Genomic DNA, 24624 nt, shown 5'->3' with positions numbered 1-24624 from the left:
CTCAATGCTATCATGGCACCTTTAATGACTGTTCTTGACAATACTAACCACAGTAGCCTGAGTACTCTGTAAAAGAAGCCGAGAACAGTCTATTTAAGTGCAAACCCCAGCTATCTGAATTTCAGCTGTTCAGCACAGAATAGCACCACATGACCTGCCTACAGCAGAGTTCCCCATACATTTCCTTCCAAGTCAAACAATAAATAATGTGAGTTAATAACTACCATTACTGAAATTTCAAGGCCATATAAGCAAGGTACTCATTAACAGCATTCAGTTAGCTATTGGAGCCCCCCCCCAAGGTCTTCATGAAGTGGCATTCCCTTGAATAGAGGGCTCGTGTAAGAGTAATTCACAGCAGAGAAATGAAATAAGGAAAGACAGCACAAAGCCTGCTTATTTTAGTGAGTTATATGGATATTTTCTACTGCTTTAAACAGGTCAGGGGTACAGTGTGATCATACGGCTGTGCTTTCTATCAGCTGGCTTGTTTTCGCTTGCAACATCACGCATCAAACATCTCTTGGAAGACGTGGATACAGGTCTGTATGAATTTCTGTTTTCTCCCCAGCTTCTGTATGATTCTGCTTTTTTCCACCAGATAAAACTGCATCAGATGCACTGAGGAATGAGCTTACAGCCTTCATTCCTGAGAGCTCTAGACTGCAGGAGTCAGTGTGCAATAACATTTGCAAAAGCATCCGCGGGCTTTTGAAAGGCCCTTGTTGATGTGCGCCTATGTAAGACTAGCCGAGTTGCTGTTTTATTCTCTGGCAATTCCTTTTCTGTATTTTGCTTGGTCTTGTGGCATTGTTTAAAAATAAAAATAATCTTCAAAATCTTAGTTTGCCTTTCTCGCTTGTCTGTGGTGATCCGGACCATGTGACAGTCTAGTCTTTGCTCCTAGTCTTCTGCTGAAAGAAAATACTGCTCGGCACAGCAAAACTCCAGTTCTTCAAAGAATGATTATTGGAAGAAAAGTCAACAAGCAACAGGGACATCAGCACCTTTTTCGCCACCTTGCACCTTGTTAGACACTCAGATATTCATATTCCCCTCTACCACTTTCTAGTTTTCCGTCACTTTCTAGTTTTCACAGCACCTCCCCTCCTTTATTGCCACACACTTCTTTTGATAATAAGCTAAATCAGCTTTTAGCTAATCAGCTAAATCATAATGCTAACTGTGTTTTTCCTCTGCTCTTTCTGTGTTTGGATAACTTTCCCCCTAGCCTGGTCCCTCTGTTCTCATCCTTCCCCTTTCTCTACCTAGCTCTGCTTTGGGTCAGGTGAATATTTTTTTTGCTTGCAGCACCCAGAAGTACTCTTTTTTTTTTTAATTTTCTTTTTTTTCTTTCCTGGAATCGTTCTGCAAGCTGACCTGTTTCACCACGTAAACTAACTAATCGCTCTCACAAGCGGTAACTGCTTTTCTGACCTTTGGAAAGGCCGAACGCCAGAGTTACGAGTCGTCCTTATGCAAACTGTGCTTGTAGCGACTAGCCACCTGGGGTCACCGTTCCTTCCAACATAACCAGCGAGAGAACATTGCATGCTCTTAGCAGGGTAAACATTCGCCGCTTTTAGTAAGATGCTCGTGGCTATTATCCCTCTGCACTGAGTTTTCCTGCTTGAAAGCGAATGGCTGCATGAAAGAGGGAGCGTGTCTCCGCTCACCCGCCAAAATCGACCTCTCTGCACAACGGGGCTGCTGACCCTGACACAGCAAAGCAGTAAGGAAAATACGGCTCGTTCCAAATCTGTGTCTGCAGTCCAATCTGCTGCCCTCTGCTTAGAGTTTGCAACCATTAATTGGTCTGCAGGACTTCAGAGAGCTAGGGAAGGCAGACGGAGCTGAAGAAGGACTACGGAAAAGTTCCCCCGTCTCTGCCTCCACCATGCAAATAGCCGCAGGATTCAATAGTTTGTCCAAGCGATAAACAGAAGTAGACACTGGTGTAAACCCCCGCACGTGCGATGAACACACCACGCATTTAATAGAGGAAGAACAAATCATGAGAAACCAGTCTCTGCTTTCTCTTTATGTAAATACATTTTCCTGGCCAAGGCGGTCGCAGTTCTGCATATGCAGTTGAGTATCTGCGGGCATCTCAGAAACTTTGCAGGTGAAAACCATGGGGCTTAGGTCTTTCAGACAGATATCTTAAGGGCTAATCTCTCCAAGTGCTTTTGTGGGCTCTGGTAGGAGCCTACATCTCCTATGATCCTACTAAATATGGAAAATGATGGGGTAAAAATGTCCTTGGTACTAATGCAGTGGTAGTAAATGTCCGTGGAGCATGAACAGACAGCAGGGACCGTAGCATCGCCTGTCTCTGTCCCATGCTCTCGTTAGCACTGCCTAAGGTGTTTGCACCTTTCCACATGCCAGGGGAGAAGACGCACCTTTGTGCAAACTCCCATGAGTATGGCACTTTCGTTCACCTGTGAAAAAGGTCTATTTTGTGTCTCGCTCAAAAGAGCTCCCTCGTGGCAGCTGCTGTTCACAGGAGTATCAACTGTGTGGGTGTGAAGACAGGAGAGTCTCTGACTGTAAGCAACAGTGGACACTAACAGCATCTTCTGTGTTTGTAGCTACTACTGATGAATACAGCTGTAGCTGTATTTGAAATGCATCAGTTATATTTCTTAGTCATACTTGATATGAAGATTTCATTTGTTAAGGATTTATATAGGGGAAGTAAATGTATGGCATGTAATCATAATGTTGCAGTAATAAGTAGTATATTTTATGGATTGTCTAAGCACATCATTAGAAAATAGCATAGATAGATAGTTTTAATCTGTTTTTATGTAGTCTACCCCAACTAATTCTCTAGATATTAAAGGATAATAATTTATGTGGAAATGACTGTAGCAAAACTACATAAAGCGCAATACTTTCTCGGTCATTTTTAGTCTCTTGGTGAAGGGGGAATCATACCTCCTTTTTCCACGGACATTTGGAAGTACCAGTTTCGCTGAAGCATGACACATCCAGACAACTTAGGAATAAGAGAGGCCCTTTCCAAACCTGCCAGCCTCAATCTAATATATTTTTTCTTCAAACTTGCAGTCTTTCAGAAGTGCATTTGTCACTCGCAGAAACAGTATACATCAAAAAACAAATGGAGCGTGTGTCTCTGATCAGCAGATAAAGATCTCCGAGAAGTCCAAGCGAATCATCAGTAGGTAGAAATCTCCGAAAAACCCAAGTAATCCGTCCTGTGCCCACCTGGGAGGTGGGGCACATTGATGGTGCCTGAGGTCCAGTGTCATTCACCAGACAGCTACCCTACAGTTAAGGTCCCCATCAAACTCCTGTTCAGCCACAGATTTGGAGTCGAGCGACTTGCACAAACCTGTTAAAATTTTACCCCCTTCTACTGACCACAGTTGTAGTGGAATCACAGAATCACAGAATCACAGAACGGTTGAGGTTGGAAGGGACCTCTGGAGATCATCTAGTCCAACCTCCCTGCTCACGCAGGGTCCTCTAGAGCACATTGCACAGGATCACGTCCAGACGGGTTTTGAATACCTCCAGGGAAGGAGACTCCACCGCCTCTCTGGGCAACCTCTTCCAGTGCTCTGTCACCCTCACAGGAGAGAAGTTTTTTCTCAGGTTCAGATGGAACTTCCTGTGGTTCAGTTTCTGCCCGTTGCCTCTTGTCCTGTTGCTGGACACCACGGAGAAGAGGCTGGCCCCGTCCTCTTGACACCCCCCCTTCAGATACTTGTACACGTTGATGAGATCGCCTCTCAGTCTTCTCTTCTCCAGGCTGAACAGGCCAAGCTCTCGCAGCCTTTCTTCAGAGGAGAGGTGCTCCAGCCCTCTAATCATCTTGGTAGCCCTCCGCTGGACTCTCTCCAGGAGTGCCATGTCTCTCTTGCACTGGGGAGCCCAGAACTGGACACAGGACTCCAGGTGAGGCCTCCCCAGGGCTGAGGAGAGGGGCAGGATCACCTCCCTCGCCCTGCTGGCAACACTCTGCCTCATGCACCCCAGGATACCATTGGCCTTCTTGGCCACAAGGGCACAGCTGGAACAGCTCCAGAGTTGGTAACTGATGTGTCAAACCACTTCCTATATACGACGGCACGCTATGCGACACAGCATTAAGTATGATTTCCTGGATAAAAGCTACTAATACCTGAACAGAGAGCAGCTTTTATTTGCGCTAGCCGAGCCAGCCAGTGAAGCAATGCTTTGCTGACCAGCGAGCACGGTCCCTGCCACGCACACAGGGAGATCTTCCCCACAGGGCTAACCATGCGGTAGAAGCCTTGCCGGCTCGCCTGGCACGACCCCTTCGCTTCTGAGAAACTTCATCATCCTCAGCGCTGCGGAGAAAAGATGTGAACAAGTTCCATGGAGCTCAAGTGCCTTTTGATGTGGCTCGTGTTTGGATCCGTCAGGGTGAACGGAACAGGTAAAAGACTATTTCTGCCTTTTGGGGAGGGAAAATACGATTTGCTTTTTTGTGGTGGCTCCTGGAGGAGGTTCACAACATGCTGACTCCTTTCAGGTAAGGAAAGATGTTAAGAGCTTAAGGAATTTATTATTCTAAGGAAATGAGAGAAATGGGTTTTGTGCCCACAAACCATCAACTGGAGACAATCCAGAGCAGTACATGAATTTTTTTTTTGTCTGAGTAATGTATGTATCCTGCAACCCATCACTGGAACAGTGGGCAGATCAAAGCAGCCTTGTGCACCTTAGGTAGCTCTTTGAATTTGTTTTTCCATTTTGCATGTAACTTTAGAAAATGTAAAAATAGACATTGAAATGTCAGTACCTCTGTACGTAAATTGATGCCAATGCTAATAGCTAAAAGATATCACCCAAGTATGATACAGGTACTAGAGATACCAAATATTCTTTCAGACACACTTCCAACCAACATTACCTATAAACTGTTAAAGGAAGTAGCTAATTCATTCAGCATTCAGTGTAGATTTATACTGTGATAAATTGTAATACTGTTTATATTTGGATTACTTATTATGACAAGTGTGTGTTAAGAAATGATATGGTGATATGTAAGTGTATTTGAAATTACAGAGGAAAAATTCTGCTTTGTTTGGCAGCAAAAATCTTATATTGTCTATGCTCCATAAATGCAATATTTCCTTGTGTATCTGCTGGTGATGTCCGGATTCGGAGGTATGAGCAGCTGTAGCCTAAATACACTGATACCGTTACTGCTAATTGATTATCTTTAGCAGGGGTGCTGATTTTACGAAGGTCAAGGTATCTCCCGAGAAGATTGGATTGCCTATAACCAAACAACTGTACTATTACCCAGGAAATACCTTGGCAACTATTTGACCCCTGCAGATGATTTTATTCTCATTAAAGAATTTTGCCCATGAACAGTGTATCTTTTCATTCACTTGGCATTTTCACGGCCAAATGAAGTCCTAGCGCCCACGGCAAGTTTTTAAGCGCTGCATGTGAGAGCATCGCTGTGAGATGTTCAGCCAGCGATATGTAAATAGGAGCAGTTCTGGGATGAGTCAGGTCCCCTATATCATGCTCTCTGTATTACTGTGCCTGGGACACGTTGTGAGAATTCTTGCTGGCAAGTCTCGTTTATCAGAAATCTTTCTGTTTTTTGGAAAAATTGAGAGGTGTTAAGCAGTTGCATGCCATGCTGTTTGATGTGATTTAATTCTCTGATGAATGAATAAATGCATACCGTTGCATTCTTCATTGTACCACCAAGTTCTTCTTTGCTCAGCTTCCTGTATTTATTTTGAATGTCTCTTCCAGTATTTAAAAGTAACATTAATATTATTTAATATTAATTAAACCAAACTTTAAACTTAACTAAATGTTAAATTCAATATTACTTGATGTTAATTAAAATTACTTAATTGTTAATATTAAAATACATATATTTGATTTCTCTCTGCAAATAATAGACTGAGATACAAATACCACCAAAACCAATTTACAATTTATTATTTTAGAGGTGCCTAAAGTGTTGTTTCTGCAAGACATGTTGTTTGTGTTCCCTAGAAAGGACGCCGAAAAGACACGGAGGAGTCCTCTCCTTGTTGAAAGGAGAGACGCCAGGTCAAACTCTGGTCAAAAATTAGCTACACCTCTCTGTAATCCCAATAGGTACAATGCTATTCATGTTATTTTTCCTTAGCCTTTTCAACTCTTCCCAGTACTGGAAGGTCAGTTTTGTAAATAGAGCCTGCCATAGAGGTTGTTTGGGAGATGGTTTCTGAGTAAAACACACTCTGAGGAATAAATATCAGGAGTGGAGGAAGAAAATAAAAAGCCTTTGTTTTTCGACTGAGGGCAAAGTCTTCTACTGTGCATCTGAGGAAACTAAGGCACAGGGTGATCATTCATTTAGTAAAAATTAAACTGCACCACTAGTGCTAGAGAGGACAAGAGAAACTCCGATTTTATCCTGAGTGGCACCAGGTTATCATCTCATTTATTCTCTGCACAGTAGCGATGCCTAGAAGTTTCAGGCATGGACCAGGATTCACATATACTACGTGAGGGGCATATACAATCTTACTGTTCATCTTAGAGGAATACACTGAATAGATTTGCAGCTCAAACCCAGAAAGGATTAAAACTCACAAAGGAAAGAATTTCACTCAGTTGAATTTCATTCACACAGGTGGGCACCAGATCATTTAAATGAGAACGATTTCTTTCCCATTATTCTTGCGTATTAGAGCTCGCTCCCATGGATTTGAAATGCAAGTCAGAACGTATTCAAGTTGGGAAACACATACATATGCTTCTTGTAAGGTCAACCAGAGAGCAAATATCTTTATAAATGCTCGAGCTATAGTGGCTTCAGCAGCAAAGTGCCCAACACACAGATACAACTAAAAAAATTACCAAAAGTGTGATCCTGCTGAGAAAAAGCAGGGAGAAGTTATGGACAGAGACCCTGCCATATCTGCTTTCACCTTGAGATGGAGAAATCTCATCAGGCACCGAGGATAGTCCGTTGTCTAGTTTTCTCTCCTAATTTCATTATTGCTTTTCCCCTAGTACCACCAGCAATTGCAAAGGCTGTCTTCCAGTCTTGTCTTCACGTTCCTGCCCAGGCGCTCACTAAAGTGTGTTATGTCCTTTCCTTGTATCTTGTTAAAAAAATTCACTCTTTAGCCACTCCTGGAAAGCCACTATCTTTGACTTTGGTCACTACTGCTTTCATAATGTTGCACTTTTGGCCTCCCTGCTTTCTTCCCTGATATCCTTCTGAAACCTTTGCCTCTCCTTTTACCCTAATTATGTCTTCAAATCCCAGCTTTTGAATGTTTTCCTCTCCATCTCCCTCCAGTGCTTCTCCAGAACTCAAACTTCCAAAGTCCTTCCATGACCCTCTTTGCTCGTCCCCCTGTTCCTCAGCCCCACCACGTTAGCAGCGCTCTGTCATCTTTGCTGCCTTTTCTTTATGTTCTCCATTTGTAAGGTGTGAGCCTCCAAGATAAAGAATATACATCTCCATTTGTTTGGTAGCATGCTACGTGCAGAAACATCATCAACACTTAGGAACAATTTCCATCCCATTCTTGAGAGCTCTCACAAAGAGCTCGGTGATCAGCCTCATGCTAAGTCAAATGGGATAAATCCTAAAGCTGAAGACACTGGGGTTTCTTGTTTGCTTGCTTGCTTGCTTGCTTGCTTGCTTGCTTAGACCATTTGAAATCAAGAGTAACACCAAGCCTTTTTTCACTGTTATCCAAGGCTGGAATGCATGGTTTTCAACCAGTTCAATTCTTCTCAGGAAGGATATTCTCTACTGCTCTTCCTACCCGACAAAAGATGAGGCTGAGAAACTTCAAATCAAAGAAAAAGATTTGAATGTCTCTGCTGCTGCTTAAAAAGCTGATTTTCTTTCATAATAATGTGCCTTTCCCTTTCAATGGAAATACTGAAGAGGCAAGTGTTACTGAAATCACAGATGTAAGCAAAATATAGTTAGCCCTATTCAAAACTCAAATGTCACACACCAAAACAAGGCTCTTCAAATATGATATTTTCAAAGCCAGAAACTGTGTATTCTGCTGCCGTATTATGTGCAGTGGTTGCCTTAAAGGAGTTCAAGCTCGGTGGCTTTACCACAGAACCAAGAAAGTGATAAACACTCAAAAAAAACAGAGTAAGAAAAACAATGTTCCCCATCCTCTGCTTTATACCTTCTCTACACTATGCCCGGGCTAGTTTTCATCCCTTTCCCTCTCTCATGAAACACTCTCCCTCTTTCCTAACATTTGCTCTTTCAATTCCACATGTGCAGTCCAAGTCCCCAGCCTGGTTTCCCTATCCAGGATAGGCGCAAGACTCATCTTGTTTAACTTCAGCCGCCTACACTGTCAAGTCAGATGCCCTTCGGAGCCAGTGGAGAGAAGGCAGCATTTTTAGGGCGCAGATCATCTACCAGATTGCAGATAGCCCCTTTAGGATGAGATGAGTCGTGTCTTAGAAGTCCCTTTCTAGTAACTACACAGAGAATTTAAACAACTAGTCTGCCTGTAGAGGACTGCTATTGGCCAGACGAATCTCAGCTGGTTGGCACTCCTTTAGCCTAAGCCTTAAAATGGGGGTGAGCTGGTGATGAAGGAGGATGGTTGCATTTAGGAGGAGGGAAGACAGATGCTCAGTCAAGAAACAGTAGGGTCAGCAGAAGATGCAGCCTCTTAGGGCTGCTAGGCTGTGAACTCACAGCAAAGTGAGCTTAAAATTAAATCAGTGCATTAGCTAAACTGCACTGATTCCCAATGTGGGCATATAGGGCTATTCTCCCACGGCTGCCACTGTAGCCACTAAAGAGGGAAGTGCCTATAGGCTGCGCTTCGGAGAACGTAAGTTTGGTGTCCACTGTCCTCTAGAGAGGTCTGTTCAGCTCCACTCTTTACAGGGGAAGCAAAAAAGACTGGTTCCTAGGGCTAGACTTATGCTTGGGAATTATCCCTTAGAGCAAGAAAGCTTAGTCCACTCTCAAACCAACCCCAGCCTTGCTGTTTATATAAACATTTAGAAGGAAAACATATTTCACTTCCTTTTGCATTAGATTCCACAGCAAAGGTCAATTACAAACAGCTGGTCAGCATGACTGAGCCAAGAGATAAGAGAGGTGCATCTCTTCCAACCCTAATTTTCTATGATCCTACAAAGAGCTAGCAGAGGGCTCCTCCCAGTTCGTATTCCAGATTGTTTTATACTGTCTTTGCAATAGAGACAATTTCTAGTACCAGCAAATTCACTAAACATTGATCTGCCGATCATCGATCTGCTAAGACTAGTCTTTAGAATAGGGCATGCCTCTTCTCCACCACTAGGAATATTAAAACCCATCTCCTGCCTCTTAGAGCTGATCCCTTCTCTGTTGCTGTTGGCATGAATTCCTGTGCCTGGTGATTTCATTTGCACTGTATCAGTTAAATTGCAAACCCATTACTGCTAAGATGGCTTTGCAAAATAGTCTATGTGTGGCCTACAGAATAACCAAAATCTCACAGGCAAATTATCATAAACTTCTGATCTGCACCTTAGCTTCACAGCTCAGGTCTATTTTAGGCTTACAAATCCACATAGACAACAAATGGCATTAATCAAGACAAGTCTAGGAAGCAGGATGGGACAGGAAAGAAGCAGGCAGAGATACAGATAGCTTGTTAACATACCCTTTTGGAAAAAGTTTTGAAGTTAGAATAAGTGTGTTACCATTTCAGTCCAGTTGCTGGTATCGATTCCTTCTCCTCATGCATATCAGTTTTGTCTTCAAGATACATGATCTATTTGGAGAGCACATAGTTTCCGACAGCATATGAACCCCCAGGGTGCAATTAGCTTTTCAGGTACATCGGAGGAAATCTCTTCATTTTGAGACGGTTTGGTTTCTTGGTATCTCTGGGGAATGGTTATCTTCATTTCTGAACTAGGCAGGTGTGTGAACTGCTTATTTCTTCCACTGCTTCTAACCAGTTCTTCAGAACTACCAGTTTCCTACTGATCCTTTCATACCAGCTTTGTATTTAGGAAAAATTGTCCTATTTTTGCACCTTAGAGTTTTAACTTTACATCAGAACAGTGTCAAAGCCGGTGACACAAAGTCACCAGACAGAGGAAATTCTGAGTTTGGGCTACCATGGCATGACTCATTGCCTGTTTTTACCTAATACTAAAAATACCTGTTAGAAATTTCCCCATTTACTTCTTCTGGACGAAAGGTGTCCTGATACCTTATCTAAAACTAGTCTTCCAGCTCAGAGACTAAAGAGAAACACACAGGTGATCTTCAAAAATCCTAATACTGCCAGTACATCTACTACGACCAAAGTTTCATATCGGCTTAGTGATGTATTTGAATGGGAAACCTTAGGGAGAAACCTGAGGATTGAAAGAACTGATGGTGATTTAGCTAGTGGTTTCCTTTCCTCTGAGCTTATGCAATGACATCAGGTGCTGAGGACAGCCAAAAGCCTTGTGCCCAGCCTGTGGGGACAGAAAGTGGTGGCAAGTTCAAGGGGATTCAGCGGGATAAAACAGAGATGCAGCAAGTAATTTTCTGGTTTTCAGAATTGGTCAGGGCATTGAAACAAAGACCTTTGTCATAAGTATTGTGGGATTTTTAGTGGCCATTTTGCATTTTGTTGAAAAGCTCTTCATTTCTGTAGCTCAGTGAGCTTCATTTTCCCTAAATTTGGTTAGAAACACAGTCTTACCATGTTGTCTAAGTTCCGCCTACCATGACTGCAGGGAGACAGGCATGTCCAGAGAGCAGGGCTTTCCTGCTGTCTTTGCCACCTCTCCGAGGATGGCATGACCCACTCCCTAGAGGTGATTGCTTAAAGGAGGGTAAGAGTCCTTTTATATTGTATAATCATTATTTCAAGAAAAAGGTTGCATAGATACTGTTATGATCCTCTTATGTGATTCCCCAAACTTCCAGACATTATTAATAAACGAAATAACCCATAGGCAGATATGCTTCGGTTAAATAGAAATTATTGAACTCCATACAAAAGTAGCTGAGTAAAATTCAGTGGTCTGTTTTACTCATGAAATCATGTAGCAAGTGATCTAAAGCTTCTGACCGTCAAATCTATGAACAAGTGTGGCTGTACAGGAATTAGAAGGGAGCGCAGCACAAACTAGAATTTCAATTCTAGAAGCTTGGTAAAATATAAACACATTTTCCTTTTTATTGTGCACACACTTTCATTTCCCAGTTCTGATGGAGGATGAGGGAGCAACGCCTGATGAGGTGGTCTTTCTTAGAAACATAAAAATCCCCTAGATATTACCCTCATAAAATAGCTGGTAGACTGAATATCAGGTTAAAGATTACAGAAGTATATCACAGAACTGAAGATGACTGAATCGCCATTTAACTTTCTACCATGCATCAGCCACCAAAGGCAGTTAAACTTTATGTAATACCTGGGAATGAACTCGCACAAGGCAGGGCATGACTCGTGCGCCCAAAGGTAGGCGTATCTGGCACTGGCCTTCCCTAACTCCTACACCGTTATCTGACAGCTTATGTGGATGTCCTAGGTGCCCTAAGACATCTGAAATGGCGTCAGACACCTATGCTTAAGCAGTAAACCCACTTCTCTGGTGGCTCAGACAAAAAGTAGCAGCTTGCAGGTCTCTGAAAGCCTATCAATCAGACTTAATTTTGGGAGCACAGCAAAAGATGCAATAACTACTGTTGATACAAAACTGAGAGGAGTGGCCGACACACCAGAAGACTGTGCTGCCATTCGGAGGGACTTGGACAGGCTGGAGAGGTGGGTGGAGAGGAACCTCCTGAAGTTCAACAAAGGCAAGTGCAGGGTCCTGCACCTAGGGAGGAACAACTCCAGGCACCAGTACAGGCTGGAAAGCAGCTCTGCAGAGAAGGACCTGGGAGTGCTGGTGGACAACAAGTTAAGCATGAGGCAGCAATGTGCCCTTGTGGCCAAGAAGGCCAATGGTATCCTGGGGTGCATGAGGCAGAGTGTTGCCAGCAGGGCGAGGGAGGTGATCCTGCCCCTCTCCTCAGCCCTGGGGAGGCCTCACCTGGAGTCCTGTGTCCACTTCTGGGCTCCCCAGTCCAAGAGAGACATGGCACTCCTGGAGAGAGTCCAGCGGAGGGCCACAAAGGTGGTGAGGGGACTGGAGCACCTCTCCTCTGAAGAAAGGTTGCGAGAGCTGGGCCTGTTCAGCCTGCAGAAGAGAAGACTGAGAGGCGATCTCATCAACATGTACAAGTATCTGAAGGGGGGGTGTCAAGAGGACGAGGCCAGCCTCTTCTCCGTGGTGCCCAGCGACAGGACAAGAGGCAACGGGCAGAAACTGCAACAGAGGAAGTTCCGTCTGAACCTGAGGAAAAACTTCTCTCCTGTGAGGGTGACAGAGCACTGGAAGAGGTTGCCCAGAGAGGCGGTGGAGTCTCCTTCCCTGGAGATATTCAAAACCCGTCTGGACATGATCCTGTGCAATGTGCTCTAGAGGACCCTGCGTGAGCAGGGAGGTTGGACTAGATGATCTCCAGAGGTCCCTTCCAACCTCGGCTGTTCTGTGATTCTGTGATTCTGTGACACTTTTATGTTATATGTTTCACAGATGTTGATTGTCTGAGTTTACAAGTCTCCTCCTAATTTCAAGGGTATGTCTCCATCCACTATATGATAATATTTGAAAAACAATTCCGAAAGTTCTGGGAATGCTCTAGGGACCGAAATCCACTGATAAAGGGAGAAATGAGAATATCAAAAGGAAGAATCCCGGGAGTCTTTGTTAGAAAAGCTACAGATGCTAGCAGTTCTGCAACCAGCTGGTAGTAATGCTAAACCACTTGAATGTAATTGCACCAACCTCTCTGCTTAGCCCATTTCAGCACAACAAGGTAGTACTTGCAAGGAAACAGGAATGGATTCCCAGGGCACTTTTGGTGGGAAGGGCATAAGAATGGGAAACGGGGGCTGATGAAGCTTGTGAATGAGGCAGAGGGAGGACAGGGGACGTCAGGATCGAAAGAGAAGGATATACAGCACCTTGTCATGGGGATGGAGAATTAAAGGATGTGGGGAAGGAAAACAAGGAGGCAAACAAAGCCTCAGTAGGGCTGGGGGGCCCTACAGAAACATAGGATCCAAACATAAGACAAGAAAGTCTTATGACAAGTAGTGTGGATCAGCATGTTGGGCACCTACTCATTCTTGAAAGGTGGGTAAAAGACCACTTTAAGAGAGACACCTTTGAATATATATAAGCTACTTAAAGACAGTTAAGAGGCATAATGACACTGGATATCTTGAAATGCCAATATTCATTCAAGGCTCCTCTTAGTGTGAGGGGCACCATGCCAGTAAGCCCAAAAGCTGACGACTCCAATACCAAATGTGTGGGTGATGAAGTCGAGCATCCGAAGAGAAGCCAGTGTTTTGAGAAGATATGAGAGTCGATAAGTTGAGAAAGTCCTTGAAAATGAGAACAAAACGTTTGATGCAGCAGTGAAGCGGTAGAAGCTAAAACAGGGAAGCAAACAGAAGGACATGATGGTCATGATAAAGCCTAGGAAATTCATCTTTCCAGATGGTTCCCGGATCGGTCAGGAATGTGATTGTGAAGGCCAAAGAAGAAGCTATTGCTGTGGTTTACTTGTGAGAAGACAAGACTTTGAGTGATGTGGAAAGCTAGATCCAGGAGTTTTGCACGAGATCCGCCTGCAGCGTGAATCAAGGCAGAATACTAGTTTGACTGGTGTGGAAGTCTGGTATTGTTCACAATCACCCATGTACATTGTTTCTCTGCATTCCTTATCTGACATGTGTAAGTTCAGAAGAACCCTAACTTCATTTGATCATTGATTAAAACAACAGTTGCCCTTTATGATGAGTAGGCTAAATGCTGTGGGTTTTCTTAAGAAGAGAGTAAAGAGTTATAGGTTTGAATGCCTCTTGCTGAGATTCAGATCTGCAGTCTGCTTCAAAGAAGCTTTTGAAGTCTTGAGGGAAACATAGCTTTAGCTTTTTTTTTAGCTTTAGCTTAGGGAAAGTGAGAGTACGTGCTCACAGCCTGCTGCTAATCTGATAACTCTTTAATTTTAATCACCCTGACAGTCTGTGGTAAACCATGTGGTTAACTATTTCGGGTACAGTAGCTTCTGTCAAAGCCACAGTCTGATATAGTTTAAGAGGCGAATCCTTTGATAACACAAAGATACAAGGGGATCGAAATGGTCCTTAAGCAGCTTAACTGTTGAGCAGCTCACAATACTTTTCGTTGGTGCCCTCTTTGAACTCTATGGCTTTTACTAAGTGGCAAGATAATAAAAAGGAAAAAGGGCAGAAAATATCAAAGCAAGAAAATGATGGGTGGCTCTGAAAGAAAAGGGCATTGCTGCACTGCGTCTGGAAATCACTGATTGCGTTGCTGGCAGCAAGGCATGGCTTTGTTTCAGAGAGAAGGCAGCTTGGGAGTCAAGGGCAGATGCCACAAGATGAACAGCTCTCAGGAATTCAAGGGCCTTTCACAGTCATTCCTGATGGTTGCCAAGGCTGCATTAATTATGGTTACAGAAAATGTGAAGACACAAGCACTAAGAAATGTTATTCATAATAGCTGTGACTATGATGCATAAGCATTAAGGGCCATGGATCATGCACCCAAAGCTCCTGAATGTCAGTCCTGATGCAACCAGAATGTTTTCTCTTTGAATTCCTCAGCCTTTAGGCCTTACATAATCATTAAATAGTGCTTTCATCAACTTCTGTGTCTCCAGCTTAGCTTCTGCTGGCTCTTCGAGTGCACTGAAATCAGCTAACTTAATTCATTCCAACTGATTAAGAAGTATATTTAGATGTGATTTGCTGATGGCACAACGCTTAACGACCTTGTTTTGGGACAAGTTATATTTAGGTTTGCAAACTTGTTTCACAGTAAGCTCCTCTTTGGCGTGCTGAGACTGAACTGCGAATCGACTCATCTTGTCAGTGTTTGCTTACGGAAGAGTGCAACTTTTAATGACCTAGTTTTCCTTACTATGTTTCACTCCATAGAATCAGGGCTGTACACTCTGATGCAGAGTCTTTACAATATGATATTGTATAGCTTCATTAAGAAAATGTTGGTAGTGTTGCATGTTGCCCAGCTGCTGGGTGCAGAAAGAGAGGGCTCAACAACCACCTCAAGACAGCCGGGGCAGGAGCAGGCAAATACACCTTGGTGCCTCCAACCACCGTGCCCAGCTGCTGCCGCATCTCCATGCTGCAGCATCCTTTCTCCTCTAGAAGAAACAAGAGCGAGTGGAATTATCCCCTCTTAACTAAACAGCTATAGACAAATGCAGATCCCACTTCATTCAGTGCAGAAACTCCCAAGGCTTGGACTTTTTCCCAGTATTTTCTTTTCCTCTTGCACAAACTTATACTCACAAAATCAATGATGGGAAGCGCTAACTCTGATGTTAAGAAGGCTTTGGAGGGAGAGTTTGCTCTAAAATTAAAATAAAAAAATGTAGGCTTAAAATAACCAATAGTTTCACCAAGCACTCAAAGCATCTCCTTGGCTTAGAGAGAATCAGAGAAGCAAAGCTCTGCTACCTTCATGTGACATCCAGATTGACCCCTCTGAGGGTGTGAGCACCCTCTATTAGGAGGAAGAGGAGGAAGCAGCTGGATTTGTACTGCATGTTAGCTTGACTGACCCCAAATTTTCCTCCATCTCAACCAGGCAGAGTTGCAGACAGACCCAGGTGTTCAGAGCACATGGTGTTGTTGCCTCATGGCTATGCATTTGCACTGCACTTGGATGCCTTACAGATACACCACAAGGCCTCTTTCTTCTACAGGAGTGCTGTCATGTCTCACCTTGAGTCTGACACTAGCCCAACAGCTAGCTCTAGAAGCTATGCACTTTGAGAGCTCTTTTTGGAGAAGCTTGCAAGATGGAATCATGACTCATCCAACTTCAATGTTATGAAGCTCTCAGATATAAACTCTTTAAAGCAGAACTCGCTGTGGCTGACAGGTTGAATTGCATTTCTCCCAGATGATTTTCCTCCAGGCCTGAATTTAAACTCCCTTAGGCAGCTTAAGTGAATCTCTTCAAATCTCTTTCTTCTGCGTCTATAACTTCATCACCATTTATGAGACTGCTATGATCGCAAAGCTGTGGTTGGGAGCAGACTTAGGTCTCAGACACTTAACTGACCTCTGGGTATGAACTGGTACTGATGAGACAGAAAAACGTGAGAAGTCCTCGGCGAATAAGGTGGATGCACAGGCTGTCCTGATTCATAGGCTTTTTGTTTGCAGAAAAATGCCCACCTCTTCAGAGAATTGAATTTGCTGATGTTGTTGCTGAAACGTATCCGTTGGGGAGCAAGCTCTATTACAAATGCGACGATGGCTATGAGAGAAGAAGTGGGCAGTACTTGGGAATTCACTGTGAGAATACAGAGAAGTTTGCTGATTGGCGCTACGGGGAATTTGAATGCATTGGTAAGTAATTATTGTACTTTTTCTGCACTTGTAGTAGTGTTTTTCCAATGCAGTCATTATAAGATGCATCTGGACATTGCCATAACAAATGAACTTTTGTGTTTACCTCTGCGTAATAAAACTCATGGCAGTTCTATCCTGTAAAAGTTTGGGTGCTCTGACTTTGCTTTGCTGTTTGTTCTGCTGTAATTCAGCAAATAAAACTTCTCTCACAGACAAGAACATTTTGTTGTCAATGGCTTCCACCAAGGAGTTAGAATTCAGGCAGAAGCCAGAAAACAAAACACAGAGCCATGCACCCGAGAAACGAGAAAACGTTCCAGAGTTTGACCGGACAGGTAAGCTGGAGCCCATTTATTATTGTTACGCTTATCCTGCTGATTTCCATGGATGCAGCATAAGAATGATGCTGAGCATTTTGGGAAATCACACCTTTCCAGTTTTGTTTTTGTAGTCATAAAGAAAGAAAATATTGCTATAATATCTGTTTGGTTGAACAAGTGATCTGGTGTAAGCAAATGACTGCTTTATATCCTCACAAAGAATTAGGAAAGTTTGGTATTCCTTGCTTGTCTATACGTTGCACTAATACAAAACTTGTTGTTTCAAAAATGCAAACAGTGAGTTAAAGCTATCTGCCTAACTGCGTGCTGCCTTCTGATTTCACAGCTTATTGTGGTACGCCCAAGAGTGTTCCACATGCCTCTTTAAGACTGAAGAAAACGTATAGCGTGGGACAAGTACTACATTTCAAGTGTCAGAAGGGTTATGACAAGCGACCTCCTACCTCAGGCACCTGCACGTGCAAGAAGGTAAACGGCAAAATCATCTGGACCCCCCTTGACATGCAGTGTACCAACGACAGCAGCCATAAGGAGGGGTGGTCATCACCGATTATTGAGTCAGGTAAGATGATTGCTTTGGCATCACGTCGGCGTCACTGCCTGTTCATGCGGGGGACAGACCCCTCCAACTCAGCACATTGGTCCCAGGGAACAGCCTGGCTGGGGTACAGGATGGCCAGATCAGCAACCACAGAACTGGGACATGGATAAAGATGATCTCTCTGGGGAGGACATACGCTGCGTCCTACTTGGTCTTGGGTGTCCTTTCATACTAACTGCAATATTGCAAAAGCAAGCATGAATCTGGGAGCAGGTGGGGCCACAATGTCTTATATTGGGAAGAAAATAGCAGAATAAGCCTTTCTCTTCCATCCTCACTCCTGACATCCACTCTCACTTCACAGTGAGGTGCTTGGAAAGGTGTATCTAAGCATCCTTCATGATTGCTCAGGTTTGCAGGATTCAGAGTCAGGCTAGCCTACAGCTAAACCTAGCTATGAGTGACGTGCCTTGGTTCTTAATTTAACAGTCCGGGATGCTGTTTTGGACAAAGAGACACCAAAAATGCCCATCACCATTGCACTATAGTGCATAGGGTCCCAGGTTCAGCAGTGTCCTTAAGCACCTCGGTTCAGATTCACTTATGCCTTCCTATAGCCCTACATCTGGAGCTTCTGAGAAGTCGCCGAAGGCAGGAGCCCCCTAACAGGAAACATCAGGTGCAGGAAATGGTGGGGGGAAGTGTGGTCACGTGAACCTGAGCCTACACGCTGACAGAGGTGCTTACATTTCCGTGTGATTGTCGAAACTAGACACCTTTGTGCTCAAGCAGCTTGAGTTTCACTGCTCAGGGAGCCAATAGCACTCTCAGATGAGGCTGCAGAACCTTTCTCTTGCTTTCATGCCCTTAGGTGTGTTAGTGACAAAAAGAAAGAGCTCCCTGGCCTCTCTTCCGGTAAAATTACCTGCCTTCTCTGATGGCGTCTCCCCTAACTCTACGTTGCACCAGGTCAATACGGATCACTGAAAGCCAAGTGGAGAGAGCATAGAGTCTCTTTCCCGAGCATCTATGATAGCATCGAAGTCCTCTGGGTTGCAGGCAGAGCTATTGCAGCTGGTAGGACCCAACCGTCCCTCACCTCTACACTTCTCAGCCTTTCATTACTCCCCCAACTTCCTGTGAGGTAGAGGAGGGCTGTGTACCCCATCTCATGCAGGTGGAAGCCAAGCCTGAGGGCCCACATCAATGGAAGCTATTTAAGTGACTATATCCTACCAAATGAGAGTGAAAAAACTGTGTCAGCAGGACTTAGGACTTTGAGGGGGAATTCATCTTGCAACACTGTAGACATCTATTGCACAGATGCCTGCACCTGAGCCAGACTGCCTGGATAATCAACAGAGAAAAACAGGTGTGAAAGGTGCTGTGTTAGCAGCCCTGTTTTAGAGGTCTGGTTTAGGATGAGCAGAATTGCACCTTATAAGGGCCTGTTTCTCCCCAGTGATTATAACAGAGCCCGGAGGACCATCTTGGAGGCCACATTCTAGGTGAAACGAATGCCAGTCGTTATGACTCATACCAGACAACGCTGTGGTGGAGCGGCGGTAGTTTGAGCAGGCCCGTTTGCCTGCAGGTACCACTTGGCCGTCTTTGCCTCTAGTTGCCGTTCTGACTGTAGAAATGAATCACCTTTCTCACAGAGCACATTAAATCAGCATTAACCTGATAATTTATCCCCTTCTTTGTAGATCCATCTGTTTCTCTGTGGTTTCCGGTTCAGAGTGTTTCAGGTACGGAAATCACAATTTGTTGTTTGGTCTTTCTTCCTCCTTCAGGACAGTCATTTCTTGCCATTGCTAATGCCAGTAAGTACTATCAGGATGCGACCTACTAAGCAGTAAGAGATTATAAATAGCTGACATTTTAAAATTAAAATTATGAAAAACAAACGAGAATGGATGATGAAATAAGCCATTTTTGACTTTGAATTCTGAAGAAGAATAATTCCAGTCTCCTGCAAAAACACACTCAAACCTGAGCAAACTCGTTCTTTGTAATTAGCGCATCAAGAGTTTATTCCATCAAAGTGTTGCCTTCACCTTCATTACAATGTGAGGTCTTTAATGAGGATAAAGATAAGCATTTAGATAAGGAACGGATTCTCCCATTTCTCAGTCCCGCCGTGAGCATCCAGCACAAAAGGATTTATCAAGACACCATTCCTATGGGACCTTTTGTTAAGACCTGCCGATATTTTATATTGGCTCAAGCGCAGAGCTTCCTTTTCAGGTTGAGGGAGAAATTCAGTGAATTTCTTGCACTGTGAAAGTTTTAGTTTGCATTTCTGGGGAAAGAGATCAGTTTGAAGCCGTATTTCCAAACCCTAGCCTGGCCCTTGAAAATCATTCTTCCCTCCCCAGTCTCATGCATAATAAAGATCCTAGCTCAATCCCATTCCCTGGAAGATATAGTTCACTTGATGTCCACCATTAGCAGATTTCAGATCAGCAGATACGTTTGTATCCAGGCTGGAAATGTCTATTGATGGCCAAGAGACAAACGTGGCCGTCACTAAGACTGCCGTGCAGAGAGAGACCTCTCAGACCCAGCCTGGCTCTACCCTCATCCCTGCTTTGATTCTAAAATGAGCAAGCTCTTCTGCCAGAAGGAGTAAATCGATACAAAATCATGAATTTCTCTCTCTTTGTAGGTACAATTCATCCATCCTTTTCCTCATCTATGATACTACCCGTGACAGGTATACCACTTTGTTAATTGGACTCAGGCTTCACCCCCTCCCTCAGATCAGTTACTTTGTCCTTCAGTGTGCCGTGCTACTGAAGAGATCCAGCTCTGTTATAAAAGCTAATAAATATACTGCAAGACACATCTATGTTGACATAGTGGGTGAAAAGTCAGTGGAGAAAGTGTAAACAGAGACTATTTAAACGCTTAAGCTTTTTATAAAGAGATTTTTCGAAGGCACAAAAGGGATGTAAGAGTCTTTGTTTCAGAAGGTTGATCAATAGATCAAAAATGTAGTTTTTTTTTTTTTTTTTTAACTGGAGTGCTTCTCAAATTCTCTCTCTGAAATTTTCTGCGAGTTCAGTGAATAATATCAACTGGAAAAAAAGGGTGAAATGTAAAAATTTAAGTAAGTGATGTGTTTCTTTCACCTTTTCAAACGAGTTGAAGAGGATGAGCAAATAAAATATTTCCTCACAGATAAACTGATGCATTTAGATCAATCTGAGATGATTTTCTTCTCCCCCTTCCCCATCTTCAATTCAACCTTTAGCGGCTAAAATAGAAATTGTCTCTTGCTCTGCGTATGTTCAAGATTTCGTACAAGGGCTCTTGATTCCAGCTGGAGCCAGGTGACATTTGTAGCGCACATTATAATATGCAGGAATAACGGAGCGAAATAAAGGAGGGGCAGGAGTATTGCAAGATCTGCCAGATGCTGCTCCTGACCATTTGGCCGTGCTTGCTCTCTAATTGCCCAGAGCCCTGATCTTTTCTGGCTATGTCCTGGTTGCCCCAAGGAGCACAGCAATGGGGCATTATGGAAGAGCGATTACCTCTTGGTGTAGGGGCAAGGTGCACTCTTTCCCCTGTCCTCACCTCTGTTTTTCCCAGTTGGGGTAACTGCCGTAATTCCTATGGAGCGTTACAGATAATGCCAGATGCTAACTGTGCTGATTTTGTGTTTTAACAGCTATCTTTTCTGTTCTGCTTATCATTCCTGCCATCTTTGTGTGACTCACCAAACAGAGAATACGGTAAGCGGGAAGGAACCAGGAAAATGTTAAATTTAAACAAAATCCCAAGCTAGCAACTGGATCAGGCATTTCAGTATTGCACTGCCTGGATTTCTTACTACCTTCTTTGATATTAAATGAATATTCCTAGATTTTGGCTTGTTTGATTCAGCTACCAAATGCTGGCATAAGAAAAGGAGGAATTGGAGCTTTTGAAATTGAAAAGCACCCGTAAAAATGCTTTGTCCCTGCCATTGTGGAACTGAGAAAGGCAGTTCAAATAATGGGTGGAAAATGAATCCAGTGAGGAAGTTAAGGTTAATTATGCAAATATGTTGGTTTCAGATAGGTTACACAACCAATCTTTTTCTTTCTGGCTAATCTGTGGGAAGTCTGGTGGAGCATCTGCCACCACAACCACATAATTGTTCTTCCTTCATCCTCCGGATTTCTCAGTCATGTCATGACTGCTTTCTGCTTCGGACTTATTTTAGTCTGGACTCTTTTCTGCTACTACACTGAGATGCTCCACGACCGTTCCTGTTCACAGACTTCACAACCTACTTAATTCGAGATGTCCCTATTTCTCACGGCGTCGTTGTTGTTCTTTCCTCCTCTCTCTTTGCTAATCCTCATCCATTTCTCTTCAAGTTCTCTTACTAATTACCAATAGGCTCTGCTTCTCCACTAAATGGGGATTTTCGTCAAAAAAGGAGGAGGGAAGGACTTTGTGGAACCACAACAGCAAGGCGTTTTGCCACTTCTCAATAGGGTAAAGTGGTAGAAAGCGTAGATGCCACTTTGAAACACATTTTAGTGATGGTCAGTCATGGTGCAGATTGCCTGGGCCGTTGTGGAATTTCTGAGAATATGACAAACCAAAAGTTGTCAGGGATGATCAATATTTCACTGACCCTCAGGTGGAACAAGTGACGAAACAGCTGATTCCAGAGGTCCCTTTCAGCCTTAATGTAACAGACCCTAAGTGACGTCTTCTGCGGAAAGCGCTGTGAGTTCTCTCACAGTAAATGCAGAAAAACTCATAGAAAATCTGTCTTTTCTTTTCTGCAGTAAAGACCTTTCAGTGAATTTCTGCGTTGAGATCTAAGCTTGTGAAATCAATGCCTTGCCACAGGTAAGGCGGGGATCACCAGTGAATCAAGTATCAAGAGAAACCAGATTGAACCAGCAGCTCCAAGACCAGCAGCAGCAAACAAGGAGGAAGCCCAGAGGCTCAAATCGAATATGTGAAGGAGGCAGAAAATATTCCAGCCTCACGCTAATGGGGGAAGAATAACTTTCCACCTACAGAGTATGAGTAGAGGGTGTGCACACAGTCATTGACAGACAAGGAAAGACCCCAGCTTCCCAGAAACACTTATGTGCCTCCTGTCTTATAGCAGATGTGTTGCTAATATAACTGCAACCTCTCCGAAGCTACCAGGCGTACATATGCACCACTCTCCCAGGCACATGCAAGCCCACCCTCCTTAGACACTGTCACCATCGCTACAAGTCTTAGCCCATGCGCCACCTTCCCCACGGCAAGAGAAGCTGGATACTGGTTTCCTTCATCCCTTCTCTATCTCTACAGGTCAAATCCAGCCACACTTTTCTCCTCTTCATGCTGTTTCTCTTGGAAAAGGAGATTAAGCCCATTTACCATCTGCACATAAGCTGAAAATCTTTATAGGCTCCCTCATGGTTCAGTATACAGACACATCAGTCTTCACCCCGCCCCCCCCCCCCCCCCAAAATATTTTGAACTATCCCCTTCCACAGCAGAGTTACTGCATCTAGCATAAGGAAGGCTGTGACAGCTGATCAGTTTGAAAGCTCCTTTCAGAGCTGCAGAGCACCGAAGAGCGTAGCACAAGGGTGTTTAAGAACAGAGTTAAGCATGACTTCAATACGCACAATATTTGATATGTACCTATATTCCTGGAAGTTATGAACTTTGAGTAGGTACCTGCATCTCTAGCCGGGTCCAGCAGGTAGGATGGGATCATCTGACAAAATGCAGACATCTAATCAGAGGCAGACAATGGGAAGAAATAAGTCCCTTCAGAGAGCAGTTCATCTCACCCTATATATATATATATATATATATGTATACGTATATATTTATCTCTGTGTTTATATGTACGTATATTTTTATATATATATGTACATATATGTGTGTGTGTGTACATATATATATGTGCATATATATATATGTGCATATATAAATATGTACATATGTACATATGTGTGTGTGTATATATATATGTGTGTGTATATATATGTAGGCCCAGTGACTCATGGTCTAAAGGTACCTATTTCTCTCCCTCTCCTCCGACTCTAAATGGTTCCCAGATTGACCAAATTAGCTATAAGATGCTTACATGGCATATATCTAAAGCCAGATGGGATGAATCCTTTCCTTATAACTCAGGCGGCATGAGTTGTTAGTATAGTTTTCTATTTTGTGATAGAGTGTGTGTGTGTGTACCATTAGTTTTTACTGGTTTGTATTCCTGTTGAGTTATTCTTACTCCATAGCCTCGATATTTATACGTTCCATGGCTTCTTTATTCCTCTTGGAATAGGACTAATTTGTAATACATATCTTTATAGCGATGGATGTGTAATGGTCTATTATACGCTGTTATTTTGTATAGGAACAGAAGACAATCTGTATTTATGGTTGTCTTCTGTATTTATGGAATAGATAAGTTTTCACACCTGTCAGCTGCTCTGAAACCTATACGCAGCGGCACTAAGCTCTTCTGCTTTGACTGTTCGATGTGTGTTACTTATTGCTAACGTACCTCCATTAAGCACTGTGGTTAGCCCGACATGGCTTGTCCTGCTCGGGGCATTTCACTAGAGAAGGCAAATACTTCACCTGCTTATAGCATGCACATTTTTATCCAGAGTTATCCAGATAACCAAGGCAGAGTTGTATGTCTCCCACTGCTTCAGTGTTGTATCCTCCTTTCCCTAGCTGGGTTGGCTCACGAGCTCTCTCTCCACATTTTGCCTTTGTTTCTTGGAATTCCTTCTATTAAGGAAGATATGCTGCTGGTAAAGGGACTTGCAAGCCATGGTGGGCTTGCAAGAGGTATTGTGGGGAGCTATTATGGGGTTTAATTTTCCAAGCTATTAAAGTCTACATAGAGAGTTTGAACCCAGGATACCAGCAGCCCAGGAGCTGTAGACACACTCTATTAGGAAGCTGTAACTCTCAGTTAAGCTGTGCTTTACCTCTCAGCAGGGCTTGTTGGCCCTTTGGGGAAAGGACTGTATGTGAGGGCTGATCTTTCAACATGTTGCACAGAGAGTGCATTGAAATCACTAGGACCCTGTCTAGGAGCAAAACCCCACTTTGGGAGAGGTCGTGGTCACTCCACGGTCACTGCTGTGCTGCCTCCTTGGCCGCGCTCCCTGGTTTTACATAAGGTGTAGTGTTCGGTGTCTTTATTTTGCAAACTTTGATTTTCTCGGTATGGAATGACTAAGAAACTATCATAATAAATAGTTCTGGGTGTTTGGAA

At 43.5% G+C, this 24624-nt stretch overlaps 1 protein-coding gene across 6 annotated transcripts; it reads left to right on the top strand.

Annotated features, from left to right (window-relative positions):
- The first annotated feature begins 306 nt into the window (after window positions 1-306).
- LOC104147618 (interleukin-2 receptor subunit alpha) lies at window positions 307-24624 on the top strand. 6 transcript variants are annotated; one of them, XM_068957370.1, is made up of 10 exons: window positions 310-542; window positions 908-2090; window positions 3076-4432; window positions 16296-16481; window positions 16697-16819; window positions 17151-17387; window positions 19076-19117; window positions 20038-20085; window positions 21046-21109; window positions 22160-24624. In XM_068957370.1, the coding sequence occupies exons 3-9, from the start codon at window positions 4372-4374 to the stop codon at window positions 21087-21089; spliced, it is 741 nt and encodes a 246-aa protein (XP_068813471.1). In that variant the 5' UTR covers window positions 310-542; window positions 908-2090; window positions 3076-4371; the 3' UTR covers window positions 21090-21109; window positions 22160-24624. The 6 variants fall into 6 exon arrangements, with proteins under 6 accessions (XP_068813408.1, XP_068813471.1, XP_009678675.2 ...); XM_068957307.1 differs by lacking the exon at window positions 908-2090 and having other exon boundaries at window positions 307-542; XM_009680380.2 differs by lacking the exon at window positions 908-2090 and having other exon boundaries at window positions 321-542; window positions 3781-4432.

The sequence above is a fragment of the Struthio camelus genome, chromosome 1 (genome assembly GCF_040807025.1).
Source record: "Struthio camelus isolate bStrCam1 chromosome 1, bStrCam1.hap1, whole genome shotgun sequence".
Lineage (NCBI taxonomy): Eukaryota > Metazoa > Chordata > Aves > Struthioniformes > Struthionidae > Struthio > Struthio camelus.
The sequence above is the reverse complement of the archived record's forward strand: the minus strand, read 5'-3'. Positions and strand labels throughout refer to the sequence as shown.

Bases quoted from the DNA above. Each gene is read 5' to 3' on its own strand.
- LOC104147618 (XM_068957307.1), top strand. From the start codon at position 4,372: ATGGAGCTCAAGTGCCTTTTGATGTGGCTCGTGTTTGGATCCGTCAGG. The intron at 4,433-16,295 runs GTAAAAGACTAT...TTTTGTTTGCAG, and splicing joins CGTCAGGGTGAACGGAACAG to AAAAATGCCCACCTCTTCAG. The intron at 19,118-20,037 runs GTACGGAAATCA...CTCTCTTTGTAG, and splicing joins TCCGGTTCAGAGTGTTTCAG to GTACAATTCATCCATCCTTT.